The sequence below is a fragment of the Aulonocara stuartgranti genome (genome assembly GCF_965226115.1).
Source record: "Aulonocara stuartgranti genome assembly, chromosome: 19".
Taxonomy (NCBI): Eukaryota; Metazoa; Chordata; class Actinopteri; order Cichliformes; family Cichlidae; genus Aulonocara; species Aulonocara stuartgranti.
This window is the reverse complement of record NC_138955.1, coordinates 13,773,695-13,791,756: the sequence shown is the minus strand read 5'-3', so window position 1 is coordinate 13,791,756 and position 18,062 is coordinate 13,773,695. Positions and strand designations below refer to the sequence as shown.

Here is an 18,062-nt window from a genome sequence, read left to right as displayed (position 1 = left end):
TTAGCTATAAAGAATGGGCACAGCTAACAAATCCTGCGTAGGTGGAAATAATGCAGAAAGAGCTATATTACTAATGTGTTTCAAAATCTAAGGTGGGAAAGATGACACTTTTGTCACTGTTTATTTAATAAAAACAACTATTTAAAGGCATCTACCTGTTAATCAAACCTGATAATTTTTATTAACAGACCAACTACCAAATAAACTGAGGGGCTGTTTTCAACATCTATAATAAACTCAAAACCAAGAATTCATTATACTTCTCAAAAATGTGAAGATCTACATATCTGGTGAGGACCATGTGAATGAAAGTGCAAGAAAAAATTTGGTGATCTTTATTGCACCAGTCTGTTAGTAGCAATGGTGGGAAAAGTGCAAAGTGATACAAATACAAAGAACTACAGGGAGTGTGTGCATAAGAATTGGGAACAAATCCAGGAAAGACCTGGCACATCTGACCCTTTAGTTGATCCATCTACTGTTCACTGAAGCTTCATCGGAAATGAGAAACGATCTGGGTGGAAGGGTGGCTGTCAAGAAGCCATTCATAAGGAAGGAAAATAGGGAGGAAAAGCTGGGGTATGCCAATGATATATGCATGTGTTTCTAAAGCTCAGCTCCTGGGAGTCCTTCCCTAGGACTGTACTGTTCTTTACAGAGACCTGGAATCTGCTGGATCTATTTGTCCAACTTGGGGTTTACAGCTTCAAACACTCCTATTACCACTGAGATCACTTTGGACTTCACCTTCCACATACGCCAGTTGTTCCGTTTCCTGTACTTCTCTTTATAACCCTCTATTTACTCCTCCTTTCTGTATGCTGGGATTGTTACGTCTTCTGCTCCTTGTCAAGCACCACTGCGTCTTGCTGGTTGGCCGGCAGCTGCTTGTCTATCTGGAATATAACTACAGAAAACTACACAGTTTTGATCTATAACAAGGTATTGCATAATAAATAGATACATAAATATACTGATCAATTTGGCAATAAGAAGAAAGTAATATACTTCATACCTATACGGGAATAGATAAACCATTATAGTGTAAGTACCAGAATAAGAAGCACTAAAAAGTAAATACAAAGATCTCAATTAATTAATTGCCACTCTCTTGTGTAACATTTGCATTAATTATTAACCTGTAATAAGAATAATAAGAATAATTAGCGGCATTTGTGCGTCACATGGATAGCAAACTAAAATATTAAAATGGTACAAACTTGACAGAGGGTAGTTCAATGGTAAAATGTGAGCTGAATGGTGTGAATTAAAGGGACTGGAGTGCTGGCTGGTGGTGCCGAGTGACAGCCAGGGGGAGAGAGAGGTCCTCCTCCACCGGAGCAGGAAGCTGCTGCTGGGACTGGCGAGAAGACAGAGGAGGTGCGAAATAACGTCGACATCAGCAGGCAGCGGGGTATCCACCATAATGTAGACCCAACAGTGCGCCACATCTTCCCCACAGTGTGAGCAGATGTCCCGGGTGCAGTAGTGAAAACAAAAGCAGAGCGGGCCGTATTCGTGCACGGTGAAAATGAAGGAGCTGAAGGGCTGCGCTATGCGCTCCTCACTGGGCTTTCTGTCCCGCAGAGAGCTGACTGGGCAGCCGCTCCTGAAGGAGGAATTCCAGAGGCGCAGGCTGGCAGGCTGCACCAGCCTCTACAAGAAGGATATGCTCGGACATTTCGGCTGTGTCAACGCCATTGAGTTCTCCAACAACGGCGGGGAATGGCTGGTGTCTGGTAAGTTGTCAAACCCTCCTCTTCTTCCTCTAGCTTGCACTGTTTTAATTTGTTAGCATGCTAACGCTAGCTAGCCAGGCAGTCAGCTGTAACCGTAGCCGATGCTAAGTTAGCCTAGCTTTTCTTGATGGCTAGTGGGAGTCAAACAGTCAGAGGGGGCAGCAGCAGCAGCTACCTCGGACCGGTCCCATCTTCTGTCAGTGCAGAAGACGACCCATGTGGGCTCTGAAGTGGACATTTTTCCCTCTCATGAGTCAAATCATGGCGACCTCATGGAAGCTGTTAGCGTCCTGAGAGGATTAAAAACAATCATCTGGCCTAGCGTGACAGCCTGTGGCTTGCCATTTTGAGTCTACAGTTTACATTGCACCGTGGGATTCCAGCATGTTAGCATGAGTCTGCCTTATGACACGCATCTGTTTATCTGCCACAATAAAAAGTAAAAGATGCATACAACACAAACTTGGCTAGAGTTAATTAGTATGTAAGGTTCTTGCATGAAATGCAAATCACTGGTGTTTTAGTCTTGCTGGTATGCAGGCGGTGATATAGAGACTTGAAGGGAGTTGGGAGACAAATGTATCTCATTGCAATCCTGTGAATTTGGATAAGGAAAATATTGTAACAGGGAAACAGTGGTTCCAGGACAAGCAAGGTCCAGTCATGTTGTTGGGGTCGCATTCAGGTTTTCTCTGGCAAAATGTGATTAGTGTTAAGGGTAAATATGTAGTTCATGTCTACTTAGTTTAGTACCCCAAACACTTTCTGTTGCAAGTCTCAATACATTCATACAATACTGCCATGTATGTCTAAGCACTTTGTTTGGTCTGCTAAACAACATATAGAAAATATTTTTATTTTATCTAGTATTTTTGCTCAAAGTTCTGTCACTATTCTGTTACTTGTTGCACTGATTTCACGAAGAGTTTCTTTCCTGAAAGCTCATTTATCTGGAACCCGTGAGAAAGCGTTGTTTTTTAAAAGTTTGGTCGTAATGCTCCATCTTTACTTGCAGGTGGAGATGACCGTCGGGTGCTTCTGTGGCACATGGAGAAAGCCATCCACGGCCGCTCCAAGCCTGTGAAGCTGAAGGGGGAGCACCTCTCTAACATCTTCTGTCTGGCCTTTGACAGCACCAACAAAAAAGTCTTCTCTGGTGGTAAGAAAAAGACAAGTACTATCTGATCCCTGCTGGACGTAACTACTCTTTTTAACCTTTGAGCTGGAAGTGTTTGTGGGACGTGTACAGCAAACAGAATTTAAAAAGTATTCAGACAGATAAAATGTTTAATAGAGACTTTGATGCGCACTGTGGAAAAGTCTGAGCTTGATTCACTGCACATGAACGATGTTGAGTATAAATAATAGATGGGGGGAAAAAATTAAATTAGCTGCAGGAGTTGCTGATTTCAGTCTGGCTGCTATGCAAAAGAGTCCAGAGACTCTAAAGTTCTGTCAGGCTTTACTGAGCTATTATTTGAGAATAAAATAACTATAGTATTTAACACACCCTTTAAAAGAAAACTACAGTTGTGGTCAGAAGTTTACATCCAGTCATTATGGGCATGAACTTCATGGTAATTTTGAGCTTTTAATGGTTTCTTTGAACTGTTCTTTACCTCAGTGAAATGATTGTACAGCATACATCTTACACTTACTTAAATCTTTTAATAAGTGGTGCTGAAGGTTCTACAATCACTGATCAAGATTGATTACAACTAGTAGTTTGTCTTTGCAGCATAAAAAAGGAATTATTTCACAGCACTCACTGGACTGACCAATACTCAGAGCAATGTTAAAGTCCAAGGAACTCTGTGCTGATCTAAGAAGGAGAACTGCAGATTTATACATTGGTAAGGTCTCTTCCAGTCATTTCTAAACAACTGAAGACTCTAATCATCAGTTCAAAAACTGAGTTTTACATCGTCATGGGTGGGTGTCGACTAAGAAAGAAGGCCCTACTCCAAAATGGACTTATTCACGCTTGAGTGAACTTTCCAGCTGCCCACATGGACAAGCCAGATGCCTTCTACAGAATAATAGCTAGTTATTTTTGGATAATTAAAAGTAAGGCTTTGAAACCTGTGTAAAGTACACCAGCTCTAAAGCATGATGGTGGTAGCATTATTCTCTGAGGTTGTTTTGCTCCTACTGGTAGTAAATTGCCAAAGTGGATTGAATAATGAAGGAGGGCCACCTCCAAATCCTTCAACTTCACTTCAGATCAACAGCTAGTTGGTTGAAATCTGTGCACAATTGGTTGTTCCAACAGGATAATGATCCCTAAACATGCATCAAAACTGGTTATGGAGTAAATTAAACATGCTAACATTAAACTTCTGGAATAACCATTCCAAGGTGTCTGTGCCAGGAATCCAACCAGTTAAAATGAACTCTACCAATTCTACCAAGGAGAGTGGTTAAATATCCAGCCAGAATTCTACCAAAAGCTTTTTCATGGCTTTAGAAAGCATGTGGTTGAGGTGCAACTCGAACATTTACCAAATATTTTTTAGCAGTGTTTGTACATATTTGAGTCTGTATGTATACTCTGACCCTGTGTGGACTGGAGAACATTCAAATCACTTTCAAATTTGCTATACAATCATTCCACCCTGGGAAAAAGAACAGCTCAAAGAAACGACTTAAAGCTCAAAATTACTACGACATTCATGCATGTGACTGTATGTTAACTTCTGACTACAGCTGTAGCTTGAAGTTTAAAATGTATTCTTTTCCTTCACCTTGTAACCTGCTTTATGTATTTGTTGTTGAACAGGAAATGATGAACAGGTGATTCTTCACGATGTGGAGAGGTGGGTAAAATGACCCTTGTTACTGTAGTATCAAAATGTTTTGATGAGCTCATAGCCATCATGAAAAGGTCAGCGATTTAACCGCGCTAACAAAATGATTAACGCTTGACTTCCTGCAGGAGGGAAACTCTGAACGTGTTCCTGCATATCGATGCTGTGTACAGCTTGTCCGTCAGCCCGGTCAATGACAATGTGTTTGCCAGCTCATCCGATGACGGACGGGTGCTTATTTGGGACACTCGCGAACCGCCTCATGGAGGTAAGAGCAGTTGGATTAGATGATGAATAAGTTTGTATAGATCAGTTCGAAATCCCATGCATTTCGCACATTGGACGTTTCAGACACCGATCTCTTATGTTTGCTGTCATGGTTGTAATTGATAAAGCTGCTAATATCCAGTCACACGGTGTATTTTAAGTGCGTGTGTGTGATGGGTCTTGGTGAGACTTGTTGATATTTTTACAAATGCAGTGGATCATCTTGCATGACGTCTCCATCCTGCTATTTTAGAAGCCTTCCTTGTGACCAAGTTGGCCTGATAATACATTTAGCAACATTGGGCTTCCTTTTCTGCCTGCAGGCTTTTTTTTCACCTGCTGTAGTCCAAAAAAATGTTTTTGCGTTCCTCTCATGATGGATCCAATCATAATTTCCACTGTATGCAGAAAGCCCTGTGCTGCTATTTGAATGATTGAGTGTGATTGTTTGAAATGTAACATTCCTTTATTAAAAACTGCTGTGAATATGAAAATCTTCTCTCCCTGTAGAGCCCTTCTGCTTGGCCAGCTACCCCTCAGCCTTCCACAGTGTAATGTTTAACCCCGTGGAGCCCAGATTGCTCGCCACGGCCAATTCCAAGGAGGGTGTTGGATTGTGGGACATCCGCAAGCCGCGCAGGTCAGACATGCTTCTCTTTTCTTTGTCTTTAAGAGATTAACATTTGTTCTTCTCGAAGAATAAATTGACTCAGCAGTGGAAATTATTATGATGTTGAAGCATAAAAATAAGATGGCGTCTGCTTGTATTTTGTCCATTGTAGTAAGAGCCTTTCATGCAGTAAAACTTTTTTTACTGAAATGGAAAAAACCTGAATCTAGCTTTAAAAAAAAAAAAAAAAAATCTTTGTGGTTTCACATAAAGCAGTCTAAGCCAGAAAATTATTAAGTAACAGATTTACCTGACAATCTCCACCAGATGGCACTGTAACATCACCATTAAACTAACACCTGCTTTTCCTCTTCCAATAGCACAACTGTATGGTGGCCCTGAGAGGCCAAACGGACTCAAACTTAAGAAAACACCAGCAAATTAAAAAAAAAAAAAAATGCTGCAAAAATATAAAACAAAAGGTTATAAAAAAATAAGCGACAAAAACTGAAGTGTTTGTGGAAACAAAATGAGTTGATGAATCAGATCTGGAAGTGAAAAGCTACCAGTAAACATAAGTGTCTTAATTCATATAGAATGGATATCAGAGGCTCAAAGAAGCTAATTTTTGCTAAATGGGGCTTAGAAGGCAGTTGATACAAACACATAACATCCTTACAATATATGGTGTAACACTATAGATAAACTTGCCTCAAAATATATAAAGCATATTAAGATCTGCAGCAATAACATGCAACAAACAGCTATACTATTAATCCATATCCAGGCATATTCATATAACTGAAGAAAAAGAAATAGTGACATTTATTTTTAGGTATGGGTCCAAACTACACTGTGGTCATTAAGGATGTTGTTGTTTTAACTTGTTTTAATGCTTTGTATCTTATTCTGTTTAATATGAACAAGCACCGAAAAGTGAAGTCAGTGATCACTGTCGGTCTCACTGGGTTTTTATTACCGCTGTTCATTTGCAGCACGTTTTAAAGCTCAGTTTTTAAAACCTTAGGATGTAGCTACAGCACAGGGCTCATTGCTCGCCAGACACCAGATAAAAGAATGACTCTGAGGATAACAAAGATTTGAAAGGAACAGGAGTTTTATATAGCGAGTAATGCTAGCATTCACAACCTGTCTGCATTTTTCAGCACCTTCTGTTTGTGGATTAACTGGCATTAATTATCCATAAAATTGTGCTTTTACAGCATTTTTCTATTTGCTGGTGTTTTTTTGTTTGTTTGTTTTCAAGTTGCAGTTCGTTTGGCCTCTCAGGGCCACCGTAGGACTCTCCTCCCACTGCAAAACAAAAACAAATGTTTGCACCAATAAAAATGTGTCTGTGAAAACACTGAACTGAATGGCGCTGAGTGTGAGTTTAGACATACTTGGGATTTTAGCGCAGAGATGATGGCCAGTAAAAGTAAACACTGAGTCATTTCTCCCCCACCGGTGTTGGCTCTGCTTCTCTGCAGCGAGGGGGATGTTTAGAGACGCTCCTTAGAAATGTCCTCAGTTCACTATCAAGTTTAAAAATAGCTTCCAGCTAAAAGGTGTTTCATGAAATATTTAATTTACTTAGCCAGAGTAATTTAACAGTCTCCCCTTGGCTAAAGGGCAGACATGCTTTCTAATGATGTCATTTTCATCTAGATTATGATGTACAGTAATGTGCAAAAGTCCTGAGCCACCCTCATTCTTTTTATTTTGCAGCTAGACTTTCTTATAATTTCTAAAGTGGTTTTTAGCTGTAATCTCCAGACTTTCTGAAGTTTTTCAAAGTTTTTCTTTTTGGCTGCTTTTTCACTCATTTTCAGTCCAGTCATTGTATGTGACCATTTTCAGAATAATGTTTTCACCCATCTAAAAAAGCACCTAACTCCAGGGATGAATCTTTTTTTGTGTACACAGACAACTTAGCAATGAGCCAATTTTCAATTGTATCTTTAACTAGCAGCCTGTCATAAAAACACAGCAGTTGCTCCCATTTGCCAAAGATAACAAAGTTTGAGAGACATAAAAAAGTATGTTTGCACCAACTAGGTGATTTCCAAAGAGCTACTAGCTGAAAACTTTCAATTTGTCTTCATTGTGTCCAGTATGTCCAGTGGTAGCCCTTAAGAAAAAAACCCCACAGCAGATGAATAACATATGGATGTTATGTCCTTAACAAAAAGGAAACTTTTCAGGAACGACTCCAGACCTGAGACATGTATCTGACCCTTCAGTTGATTGATCTTTTTGCTTAAAGCCCCAGTAGACATGGAGTGAGTGAAAGGATGGATGGCAAGAAGCCGTTCTTAATGAAGGGAAATGAGGACAAAAGGCTAAGATCTGCTAAATTACACAAGAACTGGATTGAAAATCAGTGGCAACAGTTCTTATGGAGTGAGGGATCCAAGTTTAACTTTTTCTTTTATACAAAAACACACTGTGGAACATTATCAGTCAGTGGCCTTTCCAGAGACTGAACCTCAACATTATTGAAGTTTTGGATCATCTAAAGGCATCCAAACATCCACAGACTAGCTTTGAGAGCTTTTCCCGAAGGCTATAAAGAATTACAAGAAAGCTTGACTATGAGAGTTCAGGGTGTGTTGAATAAAGGTGTTTATCCCAAATATGGACTTTCAAGCTCATTAGAATTGTACAAATGCAGTTTTTGATTTATATACTGTATTTTCATGTATATTTGCAAATGTTTGGGTAAGTCACTGCACCCATTTCCCATTTTCTTAGCAAAGTATAAAGAATTTACTCAAGTCTTGCACAGAATTGTATCTTTCTCTCGCTGTTTTCTCGTGGGGAGTTCTTTCAAAGGTGCCAAAGTATGTGGAAAAGTATGAAGATCAGTACTTAGAAATTGTGTAATGCTGTTTTAGTAAACTTTCACAGCATGTTAAAGTTAAACCACAAGAAAAAGTCGTGCTATTCATCTGTCTGAATAATGACTCATCAGCACTGTTGTTTCTCTTAAATAAATACTTAAATATTTTGGCTCTCATTATTGGAACTACAAGATATTTATTTTGGGATTACTTATGTAGTGAAAATCACCTTGTTTTATCCTCATCTGGTTGTTTAAAAAAGCGGTTACCTACATATTCTTGCTGTCTTCTGTGATTGTAGTACTGTGAACAATGAGACGGGTATTATCATTTCTCTCCTCTCGCCCTCTCAGCTCGCTGCTCCGTTATGGAGGCAGTATGTCCCTGCAGAGCGCCATGAGTGTTCGCTTCAACAGCACCGGCACCCAGCTGCTGGCTCTGCGGCGCCGCCTGCCGCCGGTCCTCTACGAGCTGCACTCCCGGCTTCCCAGCTTCCAGTTCGATAACCAGGGCTACTTCAACTCCTGCACCATGAAGAGCTGCTGCTTCGCCGGGGACAAGGATCAGGTCGGTAAACAGATCATATGTGTTTACCGACCCGTGTTTTAAATGATACACGGGACAGCTGATTTTCTCGAGTGGGATTTAGCTCCTAAAACAATAAGCACGTACGAAACATAGAACAGTGATTGTTTTAACTGACTTTGTGGATACCTCAAATGAAATTTAAGGAGGGTATTTGGAGACACAATGAAAATAGAATATATTAGTTCCTTCTGTGAAACTGGGACTTTTGAGTGCTGGAGGAGCACCAGAAGCCCCTGGCCTCAGTCACTGATCCTCCTGTTGGTCCTCTTCAGACATGACATCAGCCTCTAGTCATGTTTATTACGTTAACATTTGCCTTTGGTGTCAGTTAGGCTCAGAAAGGCTTAAAAAAAGATCTGAAGGTAGTTCAAAGAGTGCAGAATCGGGTCAGGACAGCACAATAAGGTTTGAATTTCCTCAGCTGCTGATGGAATGGAATTTCTTTAATACCTACACAGCAGTCGCGAACTTTTCTAGACATTAATTGATGAAGGCACATGTGAGGAGGCAAATTTCCAACCCAGCCAAGTCCGATATCTAAGTCTTTGACCTGCTAGCTCCTTAATACAAAGACTGTAAATTCTGATTTGCACAGATGTGAGATCAGTGCAGGTAGTTGTCCAATGAAATCACAGCTTGTAAGTGTATTTCTCGTGTCCTGCTTCAACCCCCTCCACTCAGAAAACACTGTTGCCTAAATTGCTTGATTTTTGACCAGCGAGAATGCATCTGACAGGAACTGTTTCCTGCTCTGTGTCAAAATTCAAGAAGAAAAACAGACTTTGAACAATCTTCCTGCCTCTTTCTGATATTTTCCAGAGTTCATTAGTGGACTCATTAATCTAGAATTTGCAGAGTTCCAGATAATATTTTAAGATGATTCATTTTTATTGAACTATTCTCAAAATTTACTGATAAAATCAACCTTTCACTTTATTGGAAAACAATTACATATGCAGTAATAACATGCATTAGGTTCCAACTATGTTTAATTTGTAATCAGGGATGTAACGACTTTCAAATTGTCAGGTGTACATTCACATAATCATGACCTGAGCTGTACTAACCTGTTTGTGCCGCAGCTGTTCTGGGCCTGTTTAATCACAAATCATTTCCCTGTGTTTAATATTTAGCAGGTTTTCATGAAAACTTACTTGCTGACTTGTTTGACATAAACAAAGCAGAAGGCATCTTGCAAAGGGTTATTATATACACAGTGAGCCATCTGTGTAGCTATTTTTTGCCATAATCAGTTTATCTTTTTTTTTTCCAGGAAAAGCACTGCATCATAATTACATTGATATTTTAAAACTGAGTTTACTGAGCCTCTGAGTAAATGGTAAATGGCCTGCATTTGTATAGCGCTTTTCTAGTCCCTAAGGACCCCAAAGCGCTTCACACTACATTCAGTCATTCACCCATTCACACACACATTCATACACTGGCGATGGCAAGCTACATTGTAGCCACAGCTGCCCTGGGGCGCACTGACAGAGGCGAGGCTGCCGGACACTGGCGCCACCGGGCCCTCTGACCACCACCAGTAGGCAAACATGGGGTTAGTATCTTGCCCAAGGATATTTGGCATGCAGCCAGGAGGTAGCCTGGGATCGAACCACCGACCTTCAGATTAGTGGCTGACCTGCTCTGCCACCTGAGCTACAGGTGTGTGAGTGCAGTTTGAGAATTTCCTAAGCCAAGTAGAATACTCTCAGCTTCTTGTACTAGGTGTACTAATTACACAATGGATGTTGGAGGATAATGAGAAGAAGTGGTATAAGAAACCAAGCAACTGACAGGATGTGATGGAGGTTTGACCAAATGTAGCAGCTGTAACCGAGTAGCTCTTTTTTTCATGCAGGCTCTGCTTGTAGTAGAGGATTTTCTCAGAATGGTGTGAGAGCAGAAGAGCTGAGTGGTGACTTGCTGCATGAAGCTGATAGAAAGGAAAGAGGGGAGTTAGTTTTGGGCACAAAATTCCTTTCCTGATGTGTCCTCTGGGAACGGGAGGCAAAGCACACAGGTGTTGAGCTAAAAATGTGTCCATGCCCAGCAGCTAAACTAATCTCACCGTCTCAGCCTCAGGCATGATTACTTTTCATCCCTGTTGATCATTTTATGTAGGACTTCTCTTAGATGAAGACATGGGTTTTCTGAAAGCATGCATATAATGTTGGAAAAGAACTGTCTAAAAACAGTGGACAGTAAAACCCTGTGAAGAAAAATGCACCGGCGAATGTGAATTATTTTATCACAAAAGAATTTGCCTCCACTTGTAAAATGGGGCTTGAAAGCCATTCCCATTAAATAAAAATCTGCTAAAGAGAAATGCAAAGATGTAGATTTTGTTTTTTTTGATTCTTTGAACACTGCTGCTGGTTACCTGAATAGGGTAACATCTGCATATGCAAAATATGCATTCACTGGCTGCTTTATAAGCTGTTTGTTCATGCAAAAATGAGCCAAATCTAATGTCTGCAAGTTAATGCATTTAGGCTTGTAACCATGGTCAAGATGACCCGCTGAAGTTTAAACTGAGCATCAAAATGGGGAAGAAAGGTTATTTAAGTAACTCTGAACTTGGTGCAGTTGTTGGTGCCAGACTGGTGTGAATACTTCAGAAACTGCTGATGTACTGGGATTTTCCCACACACCCATTTTCAGGATTTATAGAGAACGTTCTGAAAAAGAGGAAATATCCAGTGAGCGTCTGTTCTCTGGATGAAAGCGCATTGTTGATGCCTTAGGTCAGAGGAGAATGGCCAAACTGCTGAAGGCAACAGTAACTCAAATAACCAGTAATTACAACCAAGATATGCAGAAGAGCATCTCTGAATCAACATCCCATAAAACCTTGAAGCAGACGGCTTACATCAGCAGAAGACCGCACTGGTTTTCACTCCTCTCAGCTCAGCACAGGAAACTGAGGATTTAAGTCATACTGACTCAACACAATTGGACAAGAGAAGATTGGAGCAATGTTGCCTGGTCTGAGGCTCAATTTCTGCTGCGTTGTTCACAGGTTAGGGTCAGAATTTGGCATAAACAACATGAAAACATCTTTCCCTCCTGCCTTGAATCATCGGTTTAGGCTTGTTGTGAGGATGATTAAAGGCCACATCCTACCTGAGCACTGTTGTGGATCACAGCCATTCCTCTATGAAGGCTTTTTCCAGCAGGATAATGTGACTTGTCACATAGCTGAAATCATCTGAAACAGGTTTTTTGAACATTAGAAAGAGCTTACTCTACACAAATCCCTTTCTTTTTTCTAAAACTCTAAAGTCTGGTTAACATCACCAGGACATGTAATGCAGTGGATATGCTAGCTGTAAATGGGTTTTAACCATAAAGTAATTCTTCATTCTAGTCTTTCCTTCTTCATGCTGTTTTAAGTCATACGTATAAGAACATAGAGCACCCCCACCCCGACTCTGTCAAAGCCTACCTTAAGCGACAGGTTCAAGTGGAACCATCTGTTCCCAAAATCCAACAACAGTCAAGACGGGCAGCAGGAGCTCTGTTGGGGTCAGACTGCCGTGTCGTGTGAAGGCGGCATTTGATCGCACATTATGAGACACGGTGTCGCGATAAGATCGGTTGTTTTTGTGCTACGTATTGCCCAACCACCCAAATTCCCCATGGTTCATTACTCCCAGCATACATACGCATGTCAGCAATTTTCTCTTTATAGCTGAAATGGAAAGTTTAAGTCATACAAACTGGGGCAGATTGCAATCTAAACATCCTTTTGTTTTCCCCTTTCTCCTTCAGTACATCTTGTCTGGGTCAGACGACTTCAACCTCTACATGTGGAAAATCCCAAAGGATCCAGAAGCAGGTGAGTTATTGGATCTAACTGCACCGATGGCATATTTATGTCTTTGCGCTGTTATGTTGAGCAGGATTTATTGCATTTTTGACATTTTGGTGCAACAAAAGAAGTGAAATGATTTGATAATCTATATCCCAGTGTGAGATTGTCTTCTGTCTAGTCAGCACATTAAGCCTGACAACGTTTTGCATTTGGAGACATCATCAGGGCAGACTGTGGTTTACCCTCAGCTCATTTGGTTATAATAGACTTTCCAGGCACGAGTAACTACAGAATAACCTGTAGCTAAGCTTCAATGCAATGTCAAATTAACGTTGAATGTTTCCACCTGCTCACACGAACTAAAAACAATTTAGAAATTACTGCTCGATATATTCTTACAGTGAAAATGCCTCAGATATAATTACTCCAGGAGGAAAATCCCCAGAAATGCAGCAATCCAAGAATGTGGTATTTGTAGCTCTGTAACACCACCTGCCATATTTATGACTTTTCAAGGAGTTACTCACATTTGAAATATGCACACAGAGCCTTTTTGTTTGTCAGGCTAATGGTATATTATAAAGATTAGAACTGCTATATTTCACAGTCTGCATTTTCTGTCTCAGGAGATCAAGAATCAGGCTGAATTGCTGTATAACCGAATGTTTTTCTTCTTTAATGAGTCCCTGTTGTAGTCTTTCATTTCTGTGGCTCTGAATGATGTGTTTTGTGTGCCGGTAACATGTTAACAAAGCTTTTCTTTTAAGGAGGCCCTGGTCGTGTTGTTAACGGAGCTTTCATGGTCCTGAAGGGTCACCGCTCCATAGTCAACCAGGTCCGCTTCAACCCTCACACATACATGATCTGCTCCTCCGGTGTGGAGAAAGTCATCAAGGTAAGTAAAGGAACCTTTATACTGTGATTTGTTTTTCTGATTTTACTAACTGCATATAAGAAATGTTTGCTGCAGACACTAAAACATTCTGACCAGGCTGTAAATATAAAATAAAACAGGCAGTTTAACAGGGAATCTCCTGGGATTGACTCGCTCTTTGAGCCCACCTCAAATGGACGTTTGAGGAACTGCAGTTTTTGGCGTCAGCTCTTCTTTCGGGCTTCGTGTTGGTGCACAGATGTGTCTCTTCCATTTTCTGCAGCTTCAGGGTGACGAGCGGTTAGAGAAATGATCCTGTTAGTGGACTGTCCCAACATCCGAGTCTCAGCATCATCTGTTGCTTGGACAGCAAACGTGCCCTTAAGTGAGACATTGGTCTCCAATGACACCACTGAGTAACTGACTGAGCTCTAACGTCCCGCTTGTGCAGTGGGGATTGAAAACGGATGGATTTCCCCGATCACTATTGTCGACTGAAGCAGATGATGTTGGGCGGTGTTCATAAAGTGGGTCATGAAAGATGTGAGAGGTTCTACACATACAGTATTTCTGAAACCAGAGCTAGACTATATTATGAAATACAACAAGGCTTTCTAAAATCTTTGCAGTTTAAGGCAGCTAAAGGTTGTGTAAGCGTTGAAATAAACACGTATTATTGTTAAACTCTTCACTTGAGCTCAAGCTTGATTAAGCTGCAGTATCAGTTAAATATTGTAGTTAAAATAAAATAAAAACTGAGGCTTCTCATTAAGTTCTCTCAGTCTGCTGAAGCCATTTGTTTTCATCTGTGTATCACATCGAATCTGGTTGTCTGCAGATAGTGAATCATTTGGTACAGCATGATTTTATAATATTAGAATTAGAGCTGCGTTTCTGTATTATCTTATGAGAAAATATGCTGCTCATGTTCTCAGTAAACCAGGCAAGCAGTATTTGAAGTTTGCTTCATGTCTCAAAGTTAATAACACAGCTTTGCATCATCAGTTTGCTTCTCCCCATAGAAGCCGTTGTTTTATCCTCTTTGCTTGTGTGTGTAAGTGGTCCACATCCTTGGATGTGTGTTTCTCAAAAAATCCTGAAAGTAGAGGAGGTGGGGTTGTAAACATGCAGTACTCTGCAATAATCTTGAGCTACGCCTTATTTCTTTATAATTTGTTTTGAAAATGGTTGCATCATCTTATTTAAACATGTGCAAACATTCATGGAAACAAACATATCAGGCAAATTAGAAAGTGAAACCTTTTATTCTTCAGCACAGTGTGAACTCTCTTTGGCAGCTTTCTTGTAATTTAAGAATCTTCAGGAATAGTTCTCCAGGCTTCTTGAAAGACATTCAGCGCTCTTCTTTGGATGTAAAATGTTTTACATTATTTTTGACACTACCTCCCAACACCACTGTAACCCCAAACAATACAAATGCACATACAATTATTTCAATTTAAAACAGACGTCTCGCTAAGTTGTCTGTTATGTGCAGACCCAATACTGAGTCATCTCTTGAGCTCTGTGCAATATTTCTGCGTGAATGATTCAGAGGTCAGTGTTAAGTAGCTTGACAAAAACAAACAAACAAAAAAAATCCTCTCAAAATAGTTGGGTATCGGAGCTGCAGTGAAAAAGCAGGCATAACCTTGTAAGGCCTTCCAATATCCTGGAAAACTGTTGCTCAGCACCACTTTGAATGATTCAGGAACGTTTGGCTGCTTTGAAGCAAAATATAAAGAAATGAGGAGTGGCTCAAGACTTTTGCACAGTACAGTTATACCTGTGCATGATAATAAGCAGACTGCTAGCATACAACATAGCCTAGCTGAGCTCTAAACTTTTTGTATTAGTTTATATATTATATAAAAATTAAAAATGGCTTCTTCGGTTTAAGAAATTCTGTCATTGATGGTGACAAAAGCCAGCTTCTCTTTTTTTGTTATTTTGGTTACACAAACTTGTACGTCACTGCTCTGAGTGGAAGTCGATACAGGTACAGGTGTTATAACCTGATCCTGGCTCACTCTTCCTACTCCTCACTTTCTCTCTGTCATCTCATATGTTTTTGTGTGTTTTTTAACTGCATCTTTCCCTTTTCCTTCCTTCTACTTCACCCTCCACTCACCCACCTTTACCCTTTTATGTTTCTGCCCATCTTAGGTGTGGAGTCCCTACCAGCAGCCTGACAGTCTGGGAGATCTGGAGGGTCGTGTGGAGGACAAATCCCGCAGCCTCTACACTCACGAGGAGTACATCACCCTGGTTCTCAACAGCGGCAGTGGTCTGTCCCACGATTATGTCAGCCAGTCTATCCAGGAGGACCCCCGCATGATGGCTTTCTTCGACTCATTGGTGCGTCGGGAGATTGAAGGCTGGAGCTCAGACTCTGACACTGACCTAAGTGAGGAGGCCATCATGCAGCTCCACGCCCGGGGACGCCGCTCCACACGAACCACACCAACCGCTCCTACTGCTGCCTCTGCTGCGGGTCACCACAGCAACTCTGATAACTCCTCCTCCTCCTCCTCCCTGGCTGGACCTGATGCTTCAGGAGCGGAAGAGCAAGCCGGAGACGAGGGGGAGGAACGACCCAGGAGACGAAGCAGACATCAGCGCCATCAATCTGGCTTCCTGGTGAATGAGGACTCAGACTCCAGCGAATTTTGGCTCGACCCAATGCCCCGGCCTCGATCCCCAAGCCCCAGGGACAACTCCACAATTTCCAGTCCCACCTCCTCTCCTTCGCTTCCCGCTGGAGCCTCTAGCTCCTCCACATCCACTTCCAGTTCCAGCAGCGACGACGAGGAGCGCCGTAGCGCCGTGAGGCGGCGTAACGTCATGAGGCGCAGACGCATGCATGTTGTCTCCAGAGCTGGGGATCGTCCCGAGTCCGTGCAAGCTCTCTTTTCCGCCATCGACTCTTGCAGTTACCCATCAATCTCCATCGATGACCTGTCTTCCTCCTCGTCAGGCGAGGAACAAAACGCCCTCGAAATCAAGCCCCGAACCGGCGGCGCCACAGAGGAGGAAAAATGTCTGAGCCCTTCGGACTTTGTGTGTCTGAGCCCAGTAATGTCTCCTGAGAGCCAAGAGAATGAGGAAGGGAGTGACAGGACTGAGCTGGAAAGACATCCAGCTGCATCTCCTCAGTCACTGGATGGATGCAGGACTGAAGGGAGGGCTGCTACAGAGCCAGTTTTAGACAGCTCTGATAGCGGAGAAGCGTGTGGCAGCTCACCGGCTGTAGACCGCACCTCCCAGAGCCGATGCACCCTCGGAGTGAACGGGCAGCACCGGACTGTGGCACCAATGGGAGAGTACACGACTGAGGGCCCACATGTTGCCTCAGATCCAGAGGAAGAGACTGGCGTTCCACCTGAAGACAAGTGGCCACAGAGAGAAAAAGTCCCTGCACTGAGTGCTCTAAAGCGGACTCACGTGGGATCAGACGAAGCAGAGTCGGCCTCCTCGCCCTCAGAAAAGAAGCTAAAAACATAGTGATGCTTTCTCGCCCTGGAAAGAAACTGTTAAGAGACTTCATTTGGGAAGTGGGTTTTCTATGCGTTTTTACAACTCAGCTTTTCTCCTCTGTTTTTTTTTGTCATGTGACACACACTAACTGCTTACGAGCAGAAGGCGCTAGGAAGCTAAAAAAAATGACAGTAATTCGTTTTTTGTTTGAGAACAAATCAGTCAGACGTTGTCGTCATTCTTCAGGTCGAACCACAGATGACATTAAGAGATGTATAACATAAGCTTAATATTGTTGATAACAGTGAGACGTGTTTAAGTGAGACGCATTTATTTTCATGCATCATCAGTGTTTCTTTCTCAAGCTCTGGTTGTTGCACAAAACTCCACCCTGGATTTGGAGCTCTTCCAACCATAACAACAAAACAGTCTTTTGTAGGAAAGAAGCTTGGCGGAATTTTAATTTCTGTGATTTCACACTGAGTGTAAATCTGGTTAGGCTTATTCTCATTTTTAAGTGATTCTCGGCTCAGACTGCTTCAGGGGGGCCTGAAGAATTGACTGCCTCCATAGAAATCCTGAGGAGCACCGTTTGTATAAGCTGTGTATTGAAATGATGCTTTCATTGTCTCAACCAGCTGTTCTTGGTCTCATTATCCAGCCCATGGGTACCATTACAAGCCAGCTCGCTTTTGTTTTCTTGCAATTAAAGAATAATTTGTTCTCTAGTGACAAAGCAACAGCGTCTTCCTAAGGCTGACTCGCCGATGGGTGAAACATTTACTCTTTCTGACACATGTCTGTCTGAGGTAATGGAAAACGAGTCATTTTATTGTAGATATCGGCTACTCTACTGCTGTGAGCTTACGGAGTTGCCATGGCAACGCAACCTCAACTCTCCCGTGAAAGAAACGTGACCCTGTGCAAACCGTATCAGTCCGAGTAGAATCTTTTATTGACTTAACCAAAAAGCTGCATTTATTTAGGAGAGTGAGTTCAGTCAATTATGATCAGTCTGCTAATACTGCAGATTTACATGT

The 18,062-nt window shown here is 41.7% G+C and overlaps 1 protein-coding gene and 1 long non-coding RNA gene across 3 annotated transcripts; one reads left to right on the top strand and one right to left on the bottom strand.

The window, feature by feature from the left end:
- Positions 1-221: 221 nt before the first annotated feature.
- Positions 222-1,307, bottom strand: LOC309694820. The gene is made up of 3 exons (XR_014272959.1): positions 1,221-1,307; positions 1,016-1,066; positions 222-907 (listed from the first exon to the last, which is right to left on the bottom strand). It is a non-coding gene; the product is annotated as an uncharacterized lncRNA (long non-coding RNA).
- Positions 1,308-1,525: 218 nt separating this feature from the next.
- Positions 1,526-17,758, top strand: dcaf5 (ddb1 and cul4 associated factor 5). 2 transcript variants are annotated; one of them, XM_082515049.1, is made up of 9 exons: positions 1,526-1,739; positions 2,755-2,898; positions 4,519-4,555; positions 4,675-4,814; positions 5,324-5,453; positions 8,620-8,833; positions 12,629-12,695; positions 13,439-13,566; positions 15,712-17,758. In XM_082515049.1, exons 1-9 carry the CDS (start codon positions 1,532-1,534, stop codon positions 17,047-17,049), a joined length of 2,406 nt encoding a protein of 801 aa, XP_082371175.1. In that variant the 5' UTR covers positions 1,526-1,531; the 3' UTR covers positions 17,050-17,758. The 2 variants fall into 2 exon arrangements, with proteins under 2 accessions (XP_082371175.1, XP_082371176.1); XM_082515050.1 differs by lacking the exon at positions 1,526-1,739 and adding an exon at positions 1,850-2,178.
- Positions 17,759-18,062: the final 304 nt, after the last annotated feature.